Genomic DNA, 21,858 nt, shown 5'->3' with positions numbered 1-21,858 from the left:
TGCTCAGGCCTGAATCTAGATAACCACCCACTGAAGGTTTATGAAATACTGAAGGATGAGTTGGAGCTGGCCCACCAAGTATTAGAGGGAGCATACCAGGTAGAGGGGAGTATATTGAAAGACCCTGGAGTGGAAGAGAGCTTGGCACATATGAGGGGATGAACGAGTCAAGGTGATGATGTTAAAGAAGTGGACCAGAGAAAATCACAGCAGTCCTTACAGGCCATGGCTAGGATTAAGATTTTGGCCTTTATCCTAAGAATAATGGGAAACCATTGAAGGATGACTTTACCCACTGAATAATAAACCACTTGAAAGAAACACAAAAATCCTAGTTTTAATTTTTTACAGATGAGGAACCAAGATCTGCTAGATTTTTCAATGTATTGCACCTAAGCTTCCATATAACTCAATCACGAGGGTGAAATATTTGTAAAGTTGGCTTCTTACTACTTAAAACAGGTGGGTGCCCTGGCCAGTGTGGCTCATTTGGGTGGGCATCCTTTCATGTACCAAAAGATTGCTGGTTCCATTCCCCAGTCAGGGCACATTCCCCGGGTGGGGGCTTAATACTTGGTAGGTGGCGTGCAGGAGGCAGCCCATCAATGTTTCTCTTTCATTGATGTTTCTCTCTCTCCCTTCCTCTCTCTCTAAAAATCAATAAAAATATTAAAACAAACAAAAACAGGTGGGTATGTATCTAAAAGCAATGTATGGTGTAGGTGGCCTATAAGCTATGCTGGGTTCCCCAGATGGGAATGGGAAAGTTGAGAGTTCTAGCCATCGAACTAATTTAATCTTGGTCTGATGTTTTGGCCGCCTTAAATGTAGAAATGTCGTGAGGGCCACCACTCAGCATTAAAACTCAGAAGAATAAGACCGAGTAGCTTTTCCTAATTTGTTGTTGTTAATCCTCACCTGAGGATACTTTTTGATTGATTTTTAGGGAGAGTGGAAGAGAGAAGGAAAGGCAGAGAGAAACATCTATGTGAGAGAAACACATGGATTGATTGCCTCCTGCACTCCCCCAACCAGGACCTGGGAAGGGAGGAGCCTGCAACCAAGGTACATGCCCTTGACCCTAATTGAACCCGGGACCCTTCAATCTGCAGGCCCACGCTCTATCCACTCAGCCAAACCAGCTAAGGGCGCTTTGCCTAATATTTTTAAACAGCTTTATGTAGCTACAATTTACATACTGCAAAACTCACCTGTTTTAAGTGTACAATAATTTTTAGTAAATTTACAGGACAACCACCACCGCAATCCAGTTGTGGAATATTTCCATCACACTGAAAAGATTCTTACTGTCCATTTACAATCAATCCCGGCCTGTTCCAAATCAGCCTAAGTGTATTTTACAGAGTTGAGATGACCTTACAGACCTCAAATAAGCCCTAAAAGGAACCCAGGATTGGACTCCCAATGACTATGAATATAGGGTATATATGTATGTTTTTTCAGCGTGCCAACTATGTCCTGGCTCGATCTGTATGTGAGGAATTCATTCTTCCACTGACCAAAACACAGTTAGCTTCCCTACGTGTTTATCTAAGTGGTGCAAAAGCGGTAAGCGGGTGCCTCTAAACACGCAACGCGCGCATCTGTGTAGGAGATGAGCACCATGTGCTGAGTGATAACGTGTATCCAAGGCAGGGCCAGTCCGTGTCGTGTGCGCCTGCGCGGCTTCGTGAGTGCCTAGAAACCAGTAGCTAAAACCCCTGCCCGACATCTGCCGGTTCTGCTGCTGGAGCACCGCCGTCTCAGACCTGAGCGTTCAGCCGGGATACACAACGAACCCAGGCCCGGTAGGTAAACCCACCCCCTCGTTTTCCCCACCCGGAGCTCGCTCGGAGGACCGAGATTGTCAGGCTACACTCAGGGGCCGCTAGAATGGGGCGCTCTGCCATAGCCACACCCCACAGTTTACTGGGCCGCGTCTCCTTGGTCGATGAAGGACTTGGTCCCGCCCCTTTGAGCTGACGTCATTAGCCACGTACCACGTCTCTACGTGTCTCCAGCCTGAAAGCGGAAGTTACGCTAGGGACTCGCGAGCGCAGCGATGGACCTGTAAGGATATAGGCCATTTGGGGTAGGGGGCGGGCAGACCTCCTTGGACGGCGCCGGAAGTGGTCGTGCCGAGTAGAGCTAGGGAAGAAGCTGGCGAGCCAGCTCACTTGGCTGCAGCTGGCCGCTGGGGTAAGACGCCTTCTCCCTCCTCTCCGAGAGCCTGGCCCATTCTCTCCGATTCGGTCACCATGGATTTCAGGGAAATTCTCATGATAGCTTCTAAAGGACAAGGAACCAACAGCGTACCGGTAAGTAGCCGCTGGGACGCCCCTGAGATTCTAATTTTAAAGTTGGGAATGTGTATCGATCGGGCGGAACTTCGAGGCATCCGCCTCTCGGCTCCGAGAGAGGAAAGACCTGAACAGCTTTGCTTACTTTTCTTGGGCATGTACTTCTGGGAACTCGGGGTGAAGATGGGGCTTGAGACGAGGCGGGAGCCTCCCGGTGCGGGGCTTGGCCAGCCCAGGTCCCCCTGCAGCCAGGGCCGTGCGGGGTGGGTGCGTTACAGCTGCGAGGAGCTGGTGTGTGGAATCGTGCCTGGCACACAGTGGAATCTAGCGCTTGTGTTTTCTGGCTTCGGTATAAACTTCTGCCCAGAGTGGGGAGCAAGTATGTGTATTGAAGAGTTCAGGGGTTTTAGAGACTTGGCCTGATAGCCTTTTGGCTGACTTCCCGCCGATTTTCGGGTCAAACATTTAGCGCTTTTCCCGAACAGGTTCATCTGATTTGTGGCCCCACCCACTTCACAAACGAAGTGACTAAGTTATCATTTCCCAAGGACCACTTTTTGTGTTGGAAAGAGACATGGAGCAGATTCCACGAAATCCTTGGCTAACTTAAGCATGGGTGAGCTAGTTTTGGCTTCCGTTTACTTGTGGCCTTCCAGGTTTGTCTTTGTTTGAAATCTAGGTCTCATTTGCTTGGCAATGTTTGCCAATTCGCTGGTACTCGCCGCGGTGGTGTACGGCTTTTAAAATCGAAACGCTGAAATGGTAAAGAGTGCCTGGTTTGCGGGATTGTAGCTGCTTTGCATAAGCTAATCATTTCTGGGTCCTCAGATGGTCCCCACAAGACAGCTGTAAACCGGTAAATTGCATTGTGATACCTGCGGTTTGAGCACTGAGATGTAGAACTCAAACAGCTCTCTTTTAAAGTCAATTCAGCTGGAATTTATTGCGCTCTCACTGCGGTCTGCATTTCGTAGAATTTTGTCTATATGTGTGTTTTTTCTCTCTTGTACGTTTCTTGTCTTCTGATGCTGTCCCACCCTTTTGAAAACAGTGATCTGATGATAGTAAAATAACTGGTAAATAAAACTTGATATCCATTCGTTTATTATCTGTCCCCACCATCTCCATCCCAAGTACTCTTACTATTCATTCCCTTCAGCCATGACTCATTAGCTATGCAGGTTGAAGTTCTGGGCTTAAACCTTTGAAACCTTGAACAACAGAATTATTTCCTACATCTGTAAATTTCCTAGACAAGTCAATACTGGATTTTGTAGTACTGGATCTTTGCATTAGGTCCAAATTTAATTCTAGATCTTCCTGAGTTTCAGTGTAGGTGAAAAATGGGTGGTAATACTATCGTTGATGCCCAGGAATAGTCTGTAGGAGAATTAAATAATCTTTGAAACACACACACACACACACACAAATCAGTTTCACTTATTTATGCCTTCCTTCATTGGTTGATTCTTGTATGTGCTCTGATGGGGGATCAAACCCATAACTTTGGTGTATCAGGATGACACTCTAACCAACTGAGCTATCCAACCAGACTCTTTTAAATTTATATACTTATTTTTAGAGAGAGAGAGATGAAGGGGGAGAAACATCAATTTGTTGTTCCACATTTTTATGCATTCATTGATTGCTTCTTGTATGTGCCCTGACCTGGGATAGAGTATCAGGACCACGCTCTCACCAACTGAGCTACCCAGCCAGGGCCAAGAGTTGGTCATTTCTTATTCTAAAAACCATTAGCCTCTGAGAGAAAGGCAAGTGTTGCTAGAGCAGAAGCAGATTTCAGAATATGTGTAAATTTCAGAATATATGCATTATTTATTGACCTGCCTATGATTTGAATAAAGATTGGAAGCAGAAAGATAAACAGGTAAATTGGTGAGGTCATTTAAAATTTAATAGATGAATACAGGCATATATGTTATGAAAGCATGCTTTCCCCTACCCATCCCCCAAAAGCTAGTAAGCTTAAAAGTTGGTTTAGTTAGCAGCATTATAATCCTTATCTTTTTACACACAAGAGAAACTGATGTAGAGCAAGACTTTAAATTTAATCCGTGATCTTGCTTCAACTTGATTCACCTAATTATTCTAAGTTACATTCTTTTTTTCTTTTTTTTAATATATTTTATTGATTTTTCACAGAGAGGAAGGGAGATGGATAGAGAGCTAGAAACATCGATGAGTGAGAAACATCGATCAGCTGCCTCCTGCACGCCCCCCACTGGGGATGTGCCCGCAGCCAAGGTACATGCCCTTGACCAGAATCGAACCGGGGACCCCTGAGTCCGAAGGCCGACGCTCTATCCACTGAGCCAAACCGGTTAGGGCTAAGTTACATTCTTCATTAGCTTGACATCAAGTCTTTTGGAGCACACCATCAATGCAAACAATGTATACATAATAAGGCCCAGGAAAAAATACTTTCTTTCTTTCTGCAGGATTCTTTATTATTTTATATTGTTGACACATGCCCCCCCCCTTTTATCTCTTTACCCATCTCCATCCAGCCCCTGCCCTTCCCCCGCCACCATTACCACACTATTGTCTGTGTCTTTGGGTTATGCATATATGTTCTTTGGCTAATCTCTTCATCTTCTTTCATCCAATCTCTCCATCCCCCTTCCTCTGACTTCTGTCAGTCTGTTCCATGTAGCCATGCCTCTGGTTCTATTTTGTTTGTTAGTTTATTTTGTTCATTAGATTCCACCTATAAGTGGGATCATATGGTATTTGTCTTTCTCTGACTGGCTTTTTTTGCTTAGATAATAATCTCCAGGTTCTACAGGATTCTTTTTTCTTTTAAGTCAACTGGAGAGACACATTTTTACAAAATACATATTTTTAAATTTTTGGAAACTTGTAAAATACATAGAATGTTAACATATACCTATATGCCCATACCTCACATTTAACATACATCAATATTTTGCCATATTTTTTAAAAAGATAATTTTATTGATGTTAGAGAGGAAGGGAGGAAGAGATAGAAACATCAATGATGAGAGGGAATCATTGATCAGCCACCTCCCATATGCCCCCCACTGGGGACCGAGCCCTCAACCTGGGCATGTGCCCTGACCAAGAATCAAACCGTGACCACCTGGTTCGTAGGTTGCCCGCTCAACCACTGAGCCACACGGGCCAGGCGCCATATTCATATTATTTTAAAGAAATAAAGCCTAATTAATATGAAGTCTCCCAAGCCCTGTTTTCTTTCTTTTTTTTTTTTTAATTATAACATATGGTACAGTGTAATACAGGTTCTTGTGTGTGTGGTTGTTTTTTTGTTAATCCTCCCCCAAGGATATGTTTCCATTGATTTTTAATCCTTTTTTTTTTTTTCTGTTCATTGATTTTTAGAGTGTGTGTAAGGGAGGGGGAGAGACACACAGAGAGAAACATTGATGTGGTTGCCTCCCACACGCACCTCTGTGGATCAAGCCTGCAACCACAGCAACTGACATACATGCCCTTGTCTGGAATCAAATCCAGGACCCTTCAGTCTGTAGGTGGACACTCTATCCACTGAGCCAAATTGGCTAAGGCAGTACAGATTCTTATAAAACAAATATCCTTGTAAGCCACCATCCAAATCAAGAAACATTTCAAGCCACATACACACACCCAGCTTTACATAAACTTGGTTGATTGATGTTCTAGAACCAGATCTTTGCCATAATGGGCAGTGACATCATCATCCCTCTCTAGTGCATGATTCGTTTTTCCTTTTTAGCCATCTTTTTCCCTATCTTCCATTTGGATCCCGTCAGACTTGATGTTCAGATTTAGTCTTCATAGTTCCTATGGCAGACCTTTACTACAGGAAGATATCACTAGCATTGATTAGAATGAAATCCAAGGGAGGCTAAAATCTAAAACACCTGTACAGCCACTTCCAACTCTTTGCAGGGCTTTATTTTTAAGAGGTGTCTGTTGTCATCTGACTTGAGAATTAATGAACATTTATTTCCCCATGGGACATCTTTCTTTTTTCTGTTGTTTTCTTTTTAAACGAACTAGTTATTTTTATAATGTTTTAGTTAAAACAAAGAAAGGATTGCATCATGCCTAGAAATATTTGGCACACTATATTTCCCAGTGGGAAACTGAATGCAGAATAACAGCTGATCAAGGTGATGTAACCAGTCATTGTCATTAGCTGTGCTTATATTTAAACAAGAAAAGACATTTTTTGTAACCTTATACTTAAGATTTTTCCCCCTGCCTTCCTCTAGCAAAAACAAAGCATTTGTCTTGTTTTGATAGAATAGTAGAGCTTAGATTATGGATTCTTCTAGGTTTCAAGGAGCTATATTTAATGGCTTGTAGTGCATGAGACAGGTTACATGATCTTTCTCACAGTGAGACTGTGAACATCATCTCAGACAAGATAATAGTCGCTCTGATGTGACCCTCAAACCAAAAAGTACAGGGGAAGCCTTCATTTGGTGCCAGATATATAAGGATTTGGGGGGCTATGGCTCCTTGAGAAAAATAGAGGTACTGAAAATGGAGCCCAGGAACTCTAACTGGGATGGCAGTTACAGATGTCTTCAGGAGCTAGATATTGTAAATTCTTGAAGTAGTCTAGATATAAAATGATCAGTGACAAAGCGCCACATATTCCAAAGAAACCCACTATTTATTACAGTAGTTATATTTCCTTTTAAAGAACAGTATGAGCCCTGGCCGGTTTCGTTCATTGGTTAGAGCACTGGCCCTCGGACCGAAGGAGCATAGGTTCCATCCCTAGCCCCAGTTCGGGCACCTGCAGGAGGCAGCCTATTGCGCGCGCGCGCGCGCGCGCTCTCTCTCTCTCTCTCTCTCTCTCCCTCCCACTCCTTCACTCCCTCCCTTCTCTCTAAAAATCAATGGAAAACATATCCTTCGGTGAGGATTAATAAATAGATAGATAAATAAATAAATAAATAAATAAATAAATAAATAGTATGAGCCAACAATAAAGTTTCTACAAGCTATCACTTTGTAAAACTTGATCTATAATCTTTGTAACTGGATTGCTCCCTATTCTTGGATCTGAAGATGACTTTTCCAGTGCCTAGAAATATGGATTTCTAGCCTAGAGCTATACTTCTCAACCAGTATTTTAGTGAAAGGGTCTTTTTTTTTTTTAATCCTCAACTGAGAATATGTTGTTATTGATTTGAGAGAGAGAAACATTGATCAGTATTGCTTCCCATATGTGAACGGCTGGGATCAAGCCCCAACCTAAGTAAGTGCCCTGACCAGGAATGGAACCTGCAACCTTTTGGTGTGCCAGATGATGTTCCAACCAACTGAGCTACCTGGCCAGGGCTAGGGAAAGGGTCTTTTAGAAACCAACATCCCCACAGAAATTATTTCTCTTCCTCATCATTACCTAGATAATCTCTTTCTGAATAATAGCAATAGCAATGAACATTTACTAGTATAGTGCTTACTCTGTGCTAGGCATTATATACATATTAATTAATTTAACCATTATAATAACCATATAAGGAAAGTTGTTTTACAGATGAGACCCAGAGAGATGTAGAAACCAGCGTCACACAGCTAATAAAGAGACAGGGCTAGTAATGGCAGAGCAGAGAATCTAATCCAGACGGACTGGCTGCAGAGTTCATTCTGTGGAAAGAACTGTGTTGAATGAGGAAAGTGTGTCATCTATACAGCCTGAACCACTGCACCCATCCAGCTCCCTATCCAACTCCAGGCTAATGGGAGAGATATTTAAAGACCAAATCGACAGCATTTGAAACTGGTGAATAGTGAAAATTTTGGCCTGTTAGGGAGAGTGCCATCATGGTTAACAGAAACAGTCTGAGAGTGAGGGAAGAGAAAGGTCAGTGGTGGACCTGTTTGAGGTAATGGTACTGTCCAAGAGGTGGGTGGAAATTAGGGAATGGCATTTAAGATTGAGGTTAGAGCTAGAGATATAAATGTTGGAATTAAATTAGAAGTGAGGCATGTTGTAGTGGGAACACTTTTGGACCTGCCTGAGACCTAGATGCTAATTCAGACTCTGTCTGCTACAAACTGGAAATACATGGTTGTCCTTCCTGGGGCATTTCTTTATTTTTATATCTTTAATATATTTTTATTGATTTCAGAGAAGGAGGAATAGGGAGAGAGAGATAGAAATATCAATGATGAGAGAGAATCATTGATCAGCTGCCTCCTGCATGCCCCCTGCTGGGGATCAAGCCTGCATGTGTCCTTGACCGGAATTGAACCCAGGACTCTTCAGTCTTCAGGCCAATGTTCCATCCACTGAGCCAAACCAGCTAGGGCTTCCTGGGACATTTCTAACATAGAGGTTGGACTAGAGGCTCTGAAGTACCTATCTGATATTTCATTTTATAATCAGGTATATTATAAACAAAATAATAGTAAATTTTACATGTAATGCCATAGCAATCCTGAATAGCAACTTTTTGGTTTTATACAGGTTTCATATGCACAATCCTACAGCACATCATCTGTATACTGTATGCTGTGTTCACCACCCAGGTCAAGTCTCCATTCATCACTATTTATCCCCCCTAAACCCTCCTCCACCTTCCCACCCCACCCCCAATTTTCTTAATATGACCGTGACAGTATAGTCCAGGGGTCCTCAAACTTTTTAAACGGGGCCAGTTCACTGTCCCTCAGACCGTTGGAGGGCCGGACTATAGTTTAAAAAATAAACTATGAACAAATTCCTATGCACACTGCACATATCTTATTTTGAAGTAAAAAAACAAAACGGGAACAAATACAATATTTGTATTTGCATGTGGCCCGCGGGCCGTAGTTTGAGGACCCCTGGTAGTCTCAATGCAAGGAACACATATGTTTTAAAGTGACTTAGTGTGTTCTAAGTCTGTTGGCTTTAAAATTATAAACCTTGGCAAAATCTCCGATACTGTTTTTAAATGGTATAAGCTTCACTGTTGTGGATCATTCATTGGGGTCCAGCAAATGACTGAGTTGGCTTGCAGTATAATGAAATGGATATACTTAGGATGAAAGAAACTCTGGTCCAGCTGCTTTTCATGAAGCTGAAATAATGAAGCAGCCTGGTGAGTTGAATCAGATTCAGTATTGGTGGGAGCATCTTGATGTGCTGCTGCTAGAGTTAAATGTGACCATCTGATGTAGGGGAAAGTGCCAAGCAGTGCTGCCTTATAACTAGAATATGTTGTAATTCCAGCTTGAGGCTTTCTTCAACATTTTTATTGTGATATAATCCACATAGCATAAAACCCACCCACTTAATGTGTAAAAGTCATAGAGTTGTGCATCCATCACCAATATCTGATTCCAGAACATTTTCATCTTCCTCAAAAATAATTCCTTACCTTTTAAGCAGTCATTTCTCCCCCATTCCCTTCTCCACTCAGCCCTGGCAACTACTAATCTACTGTATGGGTTTGCCAATTCTGGACATTTCATATAAATAAAATCATATACTCAGTGTAACATTACATAGTGATAGATATCATAAAATAAGATAAAATGATTAGGCCTTAAATAAGTGATTATACAAAGTATATAAGATTTTCTTAAGTTTTGAAAACCCCCATGAATTTTTACTTGACTCTCTTAAGTTTGAAAATAGACACCTTCAAAGGCCAAGAGAATACCTTTTGGAGAATGCTTTCTAAGCTGGTTCCTAACATTCTTGAACTGAGAAATTATAATTATTTCTCTGGCTTAACTAATTAAGAGATAATTAGTTTCTATGCCCATTAATGCTTCAACAAGGGTATCATTTTAATTCTTTTGGAGTAAAAGCAGAATATCCTAGAAGTTAAAAAAATGACAGTTATATAAGTAAATTTAAATGATGGTAATGTAATTTTATTCTGTAGTCAATGTTGACTTTTCTATTAACTTATATGAAGTGGAGAGGGGCATTGCTCAGATAAAAACTTTGAAAGAAAAAAATATACAATATGTGGCTTTGATGGTCAGTTTTATGCTAGCTTTATGAATTCCTTTTTAAATTTTTGTTTATTGATTGATGAGAGAGAGACATCTATTTGTTGTTCCACTTACTTAAGCATTCAGTGGTTGATTCTTGTGAGTGCCCTGACAAGAGATCGAACCCGCAACCTTAGCGTATCAGGAATCAGCTAAGCTACACAGCTAGCACAGGATTTTTTTTCTTAGTGAATCTGAGTTCCTGAAAATCCCCTCCTTGTTTCTTCCTTGTGCTCTGCCTTTTCTGTATTTAAGTTCCTAGTTTGTGTTTCCTAAAGTGCTGTATATATAGCTTTGGCTCTACCATGATTTTAAACTGATGCACAAATACTTTTTATTCTAATAGTTATTTTTTTAAATAGTTATATATTGTGATATGATTTGGAAAAATATAACTAGCCTTCTAACCTGTCATTTCATAGATATTATTACTTGAGGTAAAGCTGTAATATTAAGTCATGGTATTAAGTCTACGTATTTTCTTAAAATTACTCTATAATAATAAAAGCATAATATGCTAATTAGACCAGACAGCCAAACGACCTTCCGGACATCATTCCCAACGAAGCCGTGGAGGCAGGGGCCAAGGCAGAGGCGGTTAGGGGTGATCAGGCAGTCAGGCAAGTAGTTGAACCACTGAGTTAGGGGCAATCAGGCAGGCAGAGGGGTTAAAGGCAATCAGGCAGGCAGGCAGAGGGGTTAAAGGCAATCAGGCAGGCAGGCAGGTGAGTGGTTAGGAGCCAGCGGTCCTGGATTGAGAGGGTGCAGGCCAGGCTGAGGGACCCCCTTCTTCCCCTCCCCACTCCCATGCACGAATTTCATGCACCGGGCCTCTAGTAAATAATAATACAGATGGTATACTGAAAGGAGAAAAATCATGAATATGGTATGAGAATGTCTGAAGCTTGGTAAACACTGTGTTAAATTGTGCCCATTGACATTGTTTTCCTTTTGGGTACCTGTATTCAGAGAAGAGTCGCTTTGCTACTAATCATAATCCCATTACCTATCCCAAGTCCCAGGTTAAGAAGAAAGATGTTTATCCTGAAACCAGGTTAGGAAGTGCTCATTGTTATAATATCTAGATAACAAACCAATCCTATTTTAAATAATTAACGCTGCCCTGGCTGGTGTGGCACAGTTGGCTGGAGCATTGTCCCATACCCCAAAGGTGGCAGGTTCGATTCCAATCAAGGTTCCATCTCATCAGGGCACATTGGGAGGCAACAGATCAATGTTTCTGTCTCACATCAGTGTTTCTTGCTCTCCCCCTCTCCTTTCCTCTCTCTAAAAATCAATTTTAAAAAAAAGATTCTCTAAAAATAAATAAATGAATTAACACTAACCTGTATATTGGCATTTTTCTGTGGGAAACACTGTATATAAGCTTTGATTTGGCAGACAAATCTATTCTTGTAAACCAGGACAATTTTATATACCTAGTTGGGTAAACAATGTGCTCCTTCCCTTAAGTCTCCCTTTACCTCTCCTTTTCTCCTTAAGTGGATTGGGGATAAGGATTTTTATTATTATTATTATTTATTTATTTATTTTAAGGATCTCATTATGACTCAGCCAAGGGGACTGGGAAAGAACTCTGGATGCTCTTGGGATTTCTCTGTCAGGGATGTGTCAGTTCTCAGCACTGTTATTATGCAGGATTTTCAGGTTGGTTAGGGCCTGCTTCCTTGGCCAGTTGCTTCTAGACTGACTTAGCTGGAACTTCAGCCTGTTTCAAGATGCCTTGTATTTGACAGCCATATGGTAAGCATGGATCCTTTGGCTTTCCTCCAGGAATTTCATACCCACTTTAGGAATTACTTTTTGGTTCCTATGTATCTGAATTTGTTCTCAGAGTTAGTGTTTCGTTTTTAACTGATACAGCAACAGGTTCAATGGATAAGAATGTCATCTGCTTAATAAGACAAATGAGGGAGGGCACTTGAAACATCTTCTTTCCTAGCCTATACATTTAATGTGGGATGGTCCTAGAGATGAATCATCTCAGTCTGAGTTACTAGCTGTTTATCACACTTCTTTAATGATAGTTACTTATAAAATGGAAATGTTTTTCTTTTCACAGTTCAAATTAACAATATTCTAGTGTTAGTCATTTCCTGATGCAGTTACATAAAAAATGAAGCCCAGAGAAATGTCATCTGTGCCAGGATAATGTTAGCACTTTTTGGGTGGTCAGAGTAAAATCTGTGTTTCGTGTTGTAGGCAAAACTATGTAGCCATGTGTCCCTATTAGAAAATCAGCTGGAGTAGGGTACTTAGGAAAGAATATAGGTGTGAGGAGTAGTTTTTTCTGCTTGTTTGAAAAGTTGGACTTGAAATGCTTAATTCTGAAGCAGGCTGATTTTTAAAAAATGTGTATTGATTGGTGATGGCAATCTTTAGTCTACTCATTCAAATGTTAATCTCTTTTAGAAACAATGTCACAGATACACCCAGAAATTATGTTCTACCCGCTACTTTTCTGGGAATCCCTTAGCCTAGTTAAGTTGACACAAAAAATTAACCATCACAGTTCACAGTACACTGTTGCCTGAAATTGGGTCTCTCTTCTGAAAGGGGGCTCACAGGCTGTCATGGAGCCCCAGCCGAAGATGCCTAATAGTTCTATTTTTTATGAACCTTCACCTCCAGGAAGGCCTCATTGTATGGAGAAGGCTGATTTTTTAAAATCAGAATTTTAAAGCAGTGTGTTCTAAGTGGTGTTTTGGTTTTTTTTTTTTTCAGCCTGGACTGAATTTCTCATTTATGCATTATTTGGGATGTTACAGAAAAACTGCACTTAAAATTAGTCATATTTAGCCTGAACCTTTATGGCTAAGCTTTAATGTGGGTTATTTGATGTCTTAATTATTCAGAATAGGTATTTCAGTCAATACTTAAACCTCTCTATTGCTTGCCACAGTGCCTTATACCTAATAGACAATATATTTTTAAAGTTGAATTGATTATAACTTTTACTTTTTTTTTTTTGTAGAAAAGGTATAGTTTGGCAGTGGGTCCTGCCAAAAAAGACCCAAAAGTTAAGGGTGTCCAGCCAGCAGCTGTACAAGCTTTTCTCAGAAGAAAAGAGGAGGAGCTCAGACGAAAAGGTATGTTATCTCTAGCCTTATTCTCAATTTTATTGTGTTGTTGGTTTTTTTTGTTCTGTTTGTTAGTCTTCCGGTGAGGGTATTTTTTTCATTGATTTTAGGGAGACTGGGAAGGAGAGAGGAACATTGATGCGAGAGAGTCAGATCAATTGGTTGCCTTCCATGAGGGATCCAATCTGAAATTCAAGTAGTACGTCCCTTGACCGGAATCAAACCCGCCATCCTTCTGTGCGTGGGCAGTCTAACTACTGAGCCACGCCGGCCAGGACTTATCTCAATTTTAAAGTCTTCTACCTTCACAGCTAGCTTATACTTAACCAATGGATATTCGTAATAACATAACAGGCTAATGGATTTGTTGCGTATGTGTATGAATCAACTGTATTTATTTATAGCAGTATATACATTGTGTGTTTTTATTGATTTCAGAGAGGAAGGGAGAGAGAGAAACTTCAATGATGAGAATCATTGTTCAGCTGCCTCCTGCACGCCCCCTACTGGGGATCAAGCCCACAACCTGGGCATGTGCTCTAACCGGGAATCAAACCATGACCTCCTGGTTCATAGGTCAACACTCTACCACTGAGCCACACCAATCGGGTCATGTTCTTGCATTGATCATTTGTATGGGTGTTATCTTTTATTCCCCCTTAAATAAAAGCTTTTTGGGAAAAGCGATATCTTCTGAATCTGCTTCTAGCCTATTTTGTATTTTAATTTTTTGGTTATTATTAAAAGTATTATCTAAAAAATTAAAATAGAGGCAATTTTTGAAAACTAGTAAACTCAAGAAGTAATTTTACTTCATGAGAAGGAAACTGATTTAATAAGTTTAAGTATTCATTGATTCTAATAACTATTAAATTGGTACTAATGTTTCCTTAACTTGGTATATTTGGTATGAACTATTTTCTATATTTAAAGTTAAAAGTCAAGTCTCTCGCTTAGTCATATAGAAAAACCCATATGTAACCCTCTCATTGTATTCAGATGACTCAACTAATACTCATTCAAATGACTTTCTCATTTGATTCCTAGATGTCTTCAAACTGTATTGATTTTTTTGTGTGTGCTTTTTAAATATATTTTTATTGATTTCAGAGAGGAAGGGAGCGGGAGAGAGAGAGAGAGAGAGAAAGAAACATCAATGATGAGAATCATTGATCAGCTGCCTCCTGCACGCCCCCTACCTGAGATCGAGCCCGCAGCCCAGACATGTGCCCTGACCAGGAATGGAACTGTGACCTCCTGATTCATAGGTCAATGCTGAACCACTGAGCCACGCCGGCCAGGCTGTATTGGTGTTTTTTATTGTTGTTTTTTGTTAATCCTCACTGGAGGATATTTTTTCCATTGATTTTAGAGAAAGTGAAAGGGACAGGGAAGGGGAGAGGGGTGAGAGGAAAACATTGATGTGAGAGAGCCACATTAATTGGTTTCCTCCTGTGTGTGCCCCAACTGGAGCAGGTAACCTGCAACTCAGGTACATGCCCTTGACCAGATTCGAACCCATGACCCTTCAGTTTGTGGACCGACGCTCTAATCACGGAGCCGTGCCAGCCAGGGCCAAACTATATCGTTTCAAACTACATGTTGCTTATGTTTTGGCCACCAACTGATTGCTTATAAACATACTGTTATCTTGAGACCTTAAAATATGTTCTTTTTTGTCCCTTTTAGCCTTAGAGGAAAAAAGGAGAAAAGAAGAACTAGTGAAAAAGCGAATTGAGTTAAAACATGACAAGAAAGCAAGAGCTATGGCCAAGAGGACAAAGGACAATTTTTATGGTTACAATGGGGTTCCTGTTGAGGAAAAGTCAAAGAAAAGACAGGCAATGGAAAGCCATGGTCAGGGAACAGACCAAGAGTATGAGATGGAAGAAGAGGAAGAATTCTTAGAATACAATCAAGCAGCATCAGAGCAGGAGTATGAAGAAGAGCAAGAACCTCCTCCCAAAGTTGAAAGTAAACCAAAGGTCCCCCTTAAAAGTGCCCCACCACTCATGAACTTCACTGACTTACTCAGGCTGGCTGAGAAAAAGCAGTACGAACCAGTGGAAATCAAGGTGGTGAAGAAAACAGAAGAGCGGCCTATGACTGCACGAGAACTTAGGGAGCGAGAATTTCTTGAACGAAGGCATAGGAAAAAGAAACCTGAGGCAGATGCAAGACTACCTCCAACCAAAAAGGCACCCTCTCAGACAGAAAGTATGGGCACAAAACCTAGCAGAGTTTCTGGGAACAAGCATCCTTCTTCCAAGGGTACTCCCCTTCCTCGTGATGAGAAGAAATCCAGACCCAGCGCAGCTAATGAGAAACATTTAGGTTTGTTTTCATCCAAATCCATGCCAGGAGAGAGGACCAAAGCAGGATCTAGCAACTGCTCCCAACCCTCGCTTCGGAAGGACCATGACAGGCCTGTTTTCAATGGGGCTGGAAAGACCCACTCGAGCACCTATTCACCAAGTGTCCCAAAGACTTCTGCTAAAGGGATGCAGAAATCTGTTACTGAGCACAAAGCCAAAAAATCTCCTCCCCATCCTAGCCATTCCAGACCTGGACCCGTGGTCACCCCACATAAGGCTAAGAGTCCAGGTGTCAAGCAGCCAGGCAGCAGTTCCAGCCTAGCTCCTGGGCGGCCCAGCACAGTGAGTGTTCGGCCTACAGTTAGTTCTGGCTCCGTGCCCAAGCGCCAGGATGGCAGCTCCAGCTCAGGACCTGAGCGATCAGTCAGTGGGACCAAGAGGCCAGCCAGTGACTCAAATCCTCCTAGAAGGACAGGTGGCTCTGGACGACCCATCAGTGGCTCAGGTGGTTCTGGGAAGTCAGTGGTCAGCCCTGGTGGCCCTGGGCGGCCTGTGCACAGTCCACATGACCGACGACCAATGAGTGGCTCAGTGCCCCCCGGGCGGTCAGTCAGTGGCTCAGTTCCAGCTGGACGGACTGTCAGTAGTTCAGGCCCTGGAAGACCAGTGAGCAGCTTGGGACCTGGGCGAATAGTTAGTAGCTCAGGTCCCCCCCATAAGCCCAAATGCACTGTTGTCTCAGAAACAATATCTTCTAAGAATATCATTACCCGGCCCAGCAATGGACAGATGAATGGAATGAAGCCTTCCTTGGCTGGCTACAGATCTGCCCAAGGTAAAATTGCCCCTCCCTAAGAGTTTCTACTTGTCACTAGGAAATTGGAAAACACCCCTTTTAAAAATATAACCAGGGACCCTGTAATCCTTCTATGTGCCCTTTAATGTATTCGTATGTTGACAGAATCCTGGTTTGTGGTTTTTTTTTTGTCTGTGCCCGAGAATTCCTTTAGTGATCATAGCTTGGAAAAGTCTTTAGAAAGAGACTTATCTAGGTCCTGTGTGTTTATCCCAGTAATGTCTCCAAGTTTAATAACCTTAGCTCTGTGATTTGTAAGACAGTGAGTGTATATGCCTAAATCGTTCAACATTGGTTCTCCACCGAGAATGATTTTGATCCCTAGTGAACATTTGGCAATGTCTAGAGATATTTTTGATTGACACAACTGGGGATGGGATGCTACATAGCATCTGTTAGACAGAAGGCGGGAATGCTGCTATTATTCTACAATGCACAGGACAACTTCCTCATAACAAAGAATTATCCGGCCCAATATGTCAGTAATGCCGAAGCTGAGAAAGAAGCTTTGAGCTAATGAGGCAAGCCATGCATATTAAAACTTTAGAAGAACAAAAGGAATGTCTGTAATCAAGGACAAGAAAGCAGTCTCCAGATGCTGGTCTATTGGTCGGTGTCAGTCTTTTGCTAAAATTTTAATCAGTCTTTTGGAAAAATGACAAAAATAAGGATAATATAGTGAATTTTTCCTAAAGTCAAACTTTACTCAGTTTGAACAGGTACCCGTAATTCTGAGAATCTTTTCTACTTTGTTGGACTTTTTATAAATGTAAGGACATTAATGGTGATAATAGATAGTAGATTGTTACCTATGGTGTCTTGTTTTTGCAAAATTAAAAGTTATTGATCCTATAGCTATTTGTAATTTTTTTTAATGTTGCCAATTTAAGTCCAGAAGAATGGAAACTACTAAGCTAGAAAATGTAAGACACAATAAGTCCTGGGATATACAGGAATTCTATTCCTTGTGGATACCGTGAAGCATCAGGGATGATGGAGGAATGACTCCATGCCGTGCACTAGCTTGCTGGCTCAGGTTTTTGAGAAGACCATCTTAATGACTTCTCAAAATGTCAGTTTACATAGAACTCTGTTGAAACTATTATTATTTTTGGGGGGAGCGGGGGACTATTTCAAGTTTTAATGCTCTTATAAATAATGGCTTTTCTGTTCTTAGGTCCTCAAAGGCTTCCCTTCCCTAGTGGTTACAAAAGACCGAGAGACTGTGAAGAGGAGGAAGATGAGGACTATGACTCTGAAATGAAAGATTTTATCGAAGATGAAGGAGAATCTCAGGAAGAAATATCCAAGCACATTCGCGAAATCTTTGGCTATGACCGAAAAAAGTAAGGCCAAAGAAGATTTATATATATACTTTTCATTTTGAATAACTCATGCAAAGAGAAAAAATAAACATTAATAGTTGAGGTATTGAATGCAATTCTTAGCTAGGAATTCTTGCATGATTTAGCTTTACTTCTTTAGTATTTATTATTTAAGAATTAACTCAGAATTATTTGTGTAGCTCTTTGCATGAGTGCCAAAAACTATCCCCTTTTTAAAAGTTTTCTTTTAGATGTATATTTAATGTGAGTAAAGCACTGTGGTATGGTAGAAAACAGATTGGCTTTGAAATCAGAAAGCCATCCACAAAGCTATGTTGAAAGCTGATCTGACACCTGCTTTTCTTTGGTGTAAAGAACTTTGCTACTCAAAAGTGTGGTTCCCTGGACCAACAGCATTGGTATCACCTGGAAGCTTGTTAGAAATGCAGGCTCTCAGGCCCCACTTCAGATCTACTGAGTCCAAATCAGCTTTATAAGGTGCCCAGGTGATATGCACATTAAAGTTTGAGAAGCAGAGGAAAGATCAGGGTTTGAGTGGAAGTTCCACCACTTGTTAGCTAGGTAAACTTGAGTAAGTTATTTTATGTAAAATGATATTTGGAAGGATTAAATGAAGTAGTATGTGTATAGAACAGAAAGGCTGTACCACATTAGTTAAGCTATGTATTCTTGGTCAAGCCATTAACCTATGTGCTTCAGTCTCTGTTCTAAAAGTCCTTCCCTACCTCATGATGGTCATAAAGTTCAAATGAAATATATACAAAATAATTTTCACATATATTGTGCTTTCAGGATTTTAATATAAACTATCACGTAAGTAGAGGTGAGTTGAGTAAGCATTGGATTGATACCTTCATCAGCATTAGATTCAGGAATAGTTGCCTCTGGGAGTAATAAGGGCTCATTTAATTTGTCTTTACTTCAGAAATCCACCTCTACCCATCCTTTGCTCCCCTATTCCCTGCCAAGTGAGGAGGAGGAACCCTAAGTGTGTTTGATTTAGTTGTAAAGATGTTGCTTTTAAAAACAGCAGGATTTAGTTCCTTTAGAAAATTGAATTTTTGTTATTTTTTTAAACAATTTTGATTCCCTCTCTTCAGATACAAAGATGAAAGTGATTATGCCTTACGTTACATGGAGAGTAGTTGGAAAGAACAGCAGAAGGAAGAAGCAAAGAGGTAAGCAAAAAACTTACATTTGTGTTGGCATGTCCTAAAACTCCTATTTGCTGCTTCTAGTTGTACCATTGGGAACAGGGGCTTTGGGCCACACAATTCTGAATTCCAGTCCTGCTTACTTGTTGTGGGGCTTTAGACAAATTCCTTAGCTTTTCTAATTCTTGTTTTCTTGTTTGTAAAATGAGAATATACTGTTTTTACTGCTTGGGGTATTGTGAGGATTAAGATAATGTTGACACATTGCCTAGGGCAGTGCCTCATCCATGTAGGCACATGACAACTGTTTGAAGCCACCTCTGATCCCAGCATAGCATGGTCTTGGTTTTTTTGTTCCCCATCCTGATTCCCTTTGACATCAGACACATCTCAGTCGTGCCTAACCTGTGCCACTGCTGGCCTCAGGGACCTGATGAGGGATATTAAATTCCCCCTGTCTGATTCCCGTTTGGCTACCTGGTAATGAAAATTTCTTGGGTAGAGGTAACCAATGATTATTAGTACTTTGTTTATAGCATTTACTTGGTGAAATAATTGACTTCAGTCTCAACCTAGAACATTAAACCTTAAACCTTTTTCTCCCTCTTGCCCTTCCTTGTCCTGTGACTAGGTATCAAGCTAAAGTGTTGGTAAGGGACAAGCATGGAATGTTATGTTATTTTTGTATAAGTATTTTTTTTTTTTTACTTTATTACTTTAAGAGGAAAATAAAATTTTGAGGTGGTGAGGTCTTTTTTAAAAATATATATTTTTATTGATTTTAGGGAGGGGGAGAGATAGAAACATCAATGAGAGAGAATCATTGATCGGCTGCCTCCTGCACACCCCCTACTGGGAATCAAACCATGACTTCCTGGATCATAGGTCGATGCTCAAACCACTGAGCCACAGCAGGCAAGCTGTGATGTCTTTTTTCCACTATAATTTGAGGCAATGGCATGGCTCTTGGTAGTAATTTTGAGTACATACTACATTCCATCTGAGCTCTCAGTGGAAATTTCATTCTTGCTTTTTAAAGAAAGTAGAATCTTTGTCCTACCCTATATAAGCAGCTGGCTTATGGGGGGGCGGCAGAGCAGATTTTTGTGGATGACCTGCTGCTCTCCCATACTACCAGCAGTATTGGAATAAACAGTCCTTTTCTGAAAAGAAAAGAAGGGAAGGGAAAGCAATTTCATGTACATATATTGACAAATACCATTTTTTCTTTTCCTTTTTTGACAGTTTAAGACTAGGTATGCAAGAGGACTTAGAGGAAATGAGACGGGAGGAAGAAGCAATGAAATGCCGAAAGGTCAAGAAGCTGAAAAGACGTTAGCTGCTGCTTTTATTTATTTTTGTGAAACTCTGGAGACACTCTACTGCAAAGAAGTCCTGCCTTCGGACTGAAGAAGCCCATTATCACTTTAGATTTATACTTGGGACCTCATGGACAAGGAATGGATACTATATATTTTGAGCATAAAGTATTTTCAAATACTTACCGGGGTGAAATCTGTAGTGCAGATGACATAATGCCCAGTGAGTGCTCTTAGGAAGTTAACTGCTCACAGGTGCCGGCCTTGATCCTGATGAGCTATGCACTCTAATGTGGGCCCACTCAACAGTCAGCCAATCTTCTTTTGTTCCTTTGCTAATTTAAAAAGGAAAAAAGATTGCTTCTTGACTTCCATAATTCTGTTGATGGTTGAGTAGGGCAATGGCTGGCTCCCAATCAAACTTATTTTGTCTTTTTATGAGGAATCTGGCCCTTCCATGAATGTTGCCAGCAATAAAGTGACCTGTTCTAATCTATATGTTTGGATTGAGAACTTGAAAATGTAGAGTAGGCTTTATAATTATATGGATGTCATCTCTGTGACTTTGAAGTAAAAAGTAGAATAAATTATATTGTATTCTATATTCATGGATTGGATGCTGAGCATTCTTATTCACTGATTTAGGTGATTAGGCAACTAACCAAAAAAATTTCAATTTAAAAAACAAGCTATGCCATTTGGTATAAGAATATTCTTTTCCAAGTTTTCCTTTCAGATTTATTGTAAAATAGACAATGTTACTGTGCTGAATTTTATCTAAAAAGTCATTTTATATTGAAGAAAAAATATTTTATTCAAAGATTAGAGTTGAAAGAGTAATAGCTTAAAAAATAAGCAAGTGACACGTGAGGCGACCCTTACTCCTCCATTATGAAGATACTTTGGAATCCAAGGTGCCCTTGTATCTCTTGATGTTAATGACTTTGCATTTTTATCTTTAAATTCCTTAGCAATTAATGGCAAAAACCAAAAACTAAATTCATGTGTATCAAGAGCACCACTGACTCTTTTTACTCATATTGCACTTTTATTTCAAACTATGCACTGTGAAGAGATTGTTTCCCCAAGTTGAAAAGGATGTTTCCTGCTACTGGTGGTGTCCTGGGCTGTGGAACTTGCTTCCTTACCTTTCTTCAAGTCCTCTCTATAGACTTGAGCTCTCTTAAGCCTCAAATGCAAGCAATTCTCAGTCTGACTTAGGTTCTAGCTGGAGAGAAGCTAAGTCTCAAGGAAAGTCAGTGACAGAAAATGATGATAGAGAGCACTTGTCCTCGATGCTAAATGTGGAAGGTTGGGGACAGAGGGACAAAAGCTTACAGAACACTTATACAATAAAGGTTGTGGCTACTTTAGGCTGTTGGATGGTAGTAAAGGTTGTCCTACAAAGAATCCTTACTATTCAGTAGGTCCAAAACTTGTTTTGTGCTATTACTTTTTATTCAAAAAGCTTTCTTCTT

General features: G+C 40.7%; 1 protein-coding gene across 2 annotated transcripts; it reads left to right on the top strand.

The window, feature by feature from the left end:
- Nucleotides 1-2,029: 2,029 nt before the first annotated feature.
- SPTY2D1 (SPT2 chromatin protein domain containing 1) lies at nucleotides 2,030-21,398 on the top strand. 2 transcript variants are annotated; one of them, XM_005883338.2, is made up of 6 exons: nucleotides 2,030-2,318; nucleotides 13,285-13,399; nucleotides 15,080-16,540; nucleotides 17,739-17,907; nucleotides 19,008-19,085; nucleotides 20,307-21,398. In XM_005883338.2, exons 1-6 carry the CDS (start codon nucleotides 2,259-2,261, stop codon nucleotides 20,398-20,400), a joined length of 1,977 nt encoding a protein of 658 aa, XP_005883400.1. In that variant the 5' UTR covers nucleotides 2,030-2,258; the 3' UTR covers nucleotides 20,401-21,398. The 2 variants fall into 2 exon arrangements, with proteins under 2 accessions (XP_005883400.1, XP_014386377.1); XM_014530891.1 differs by lacking the exon at nucleotides 2,030-2,318 and adding an exon at nucleotides 11,979-12,053.
- The last annotated feature ends 460 nt before the right edge of the window (nucleotides 21,399-21,858 follow it).

This window comes from Myotis brandtii, unplaced genomic scaffold (genome assembly GCF_000412655.1).
Source record: "Myotis brandtii unplaced genomic scaffold, ASM41265v1 scaffold782, whole genome shotgun sequence".
Classification (NCBI taxonomy): domain Eukaryota; kingdom Metazoa; phylum Chordata; class Mammalia; order Chiroptera; family Vespertilionidae; genus Myotis; species Myotis brandtii.
Note: the sequence above shows the minus strand (reverse complement) of the source record. Positions and strands in the feature narration are given on the sequence as shown.

Excerpts from the sequence above, each read along its gene's own strand:
- SPTY2D1 (XM_005883338.2), top strand. The coding sequence starts at position 2,259 with ATGGATTTCAGGGAAATTCTCATGATAGCTTCTAAAGGACAAGGAACC. Across the intron at positions 16,541-17,738 it reads TGGCTACAGATCTGCCCAAG|GTCCTCAAAGGCTTCCCTTC; the intron begins GTAAAATTGCCC and ends TTCTGTTCTTAG. Across the intron at positions 17,908-19,007 it reads TTTGGCTATGACCGAAAAAA|ATACAAAGATGAAAGTGATT; the intron begins GTAAGGCCAAAG and ends CCCTCTCTTCAG.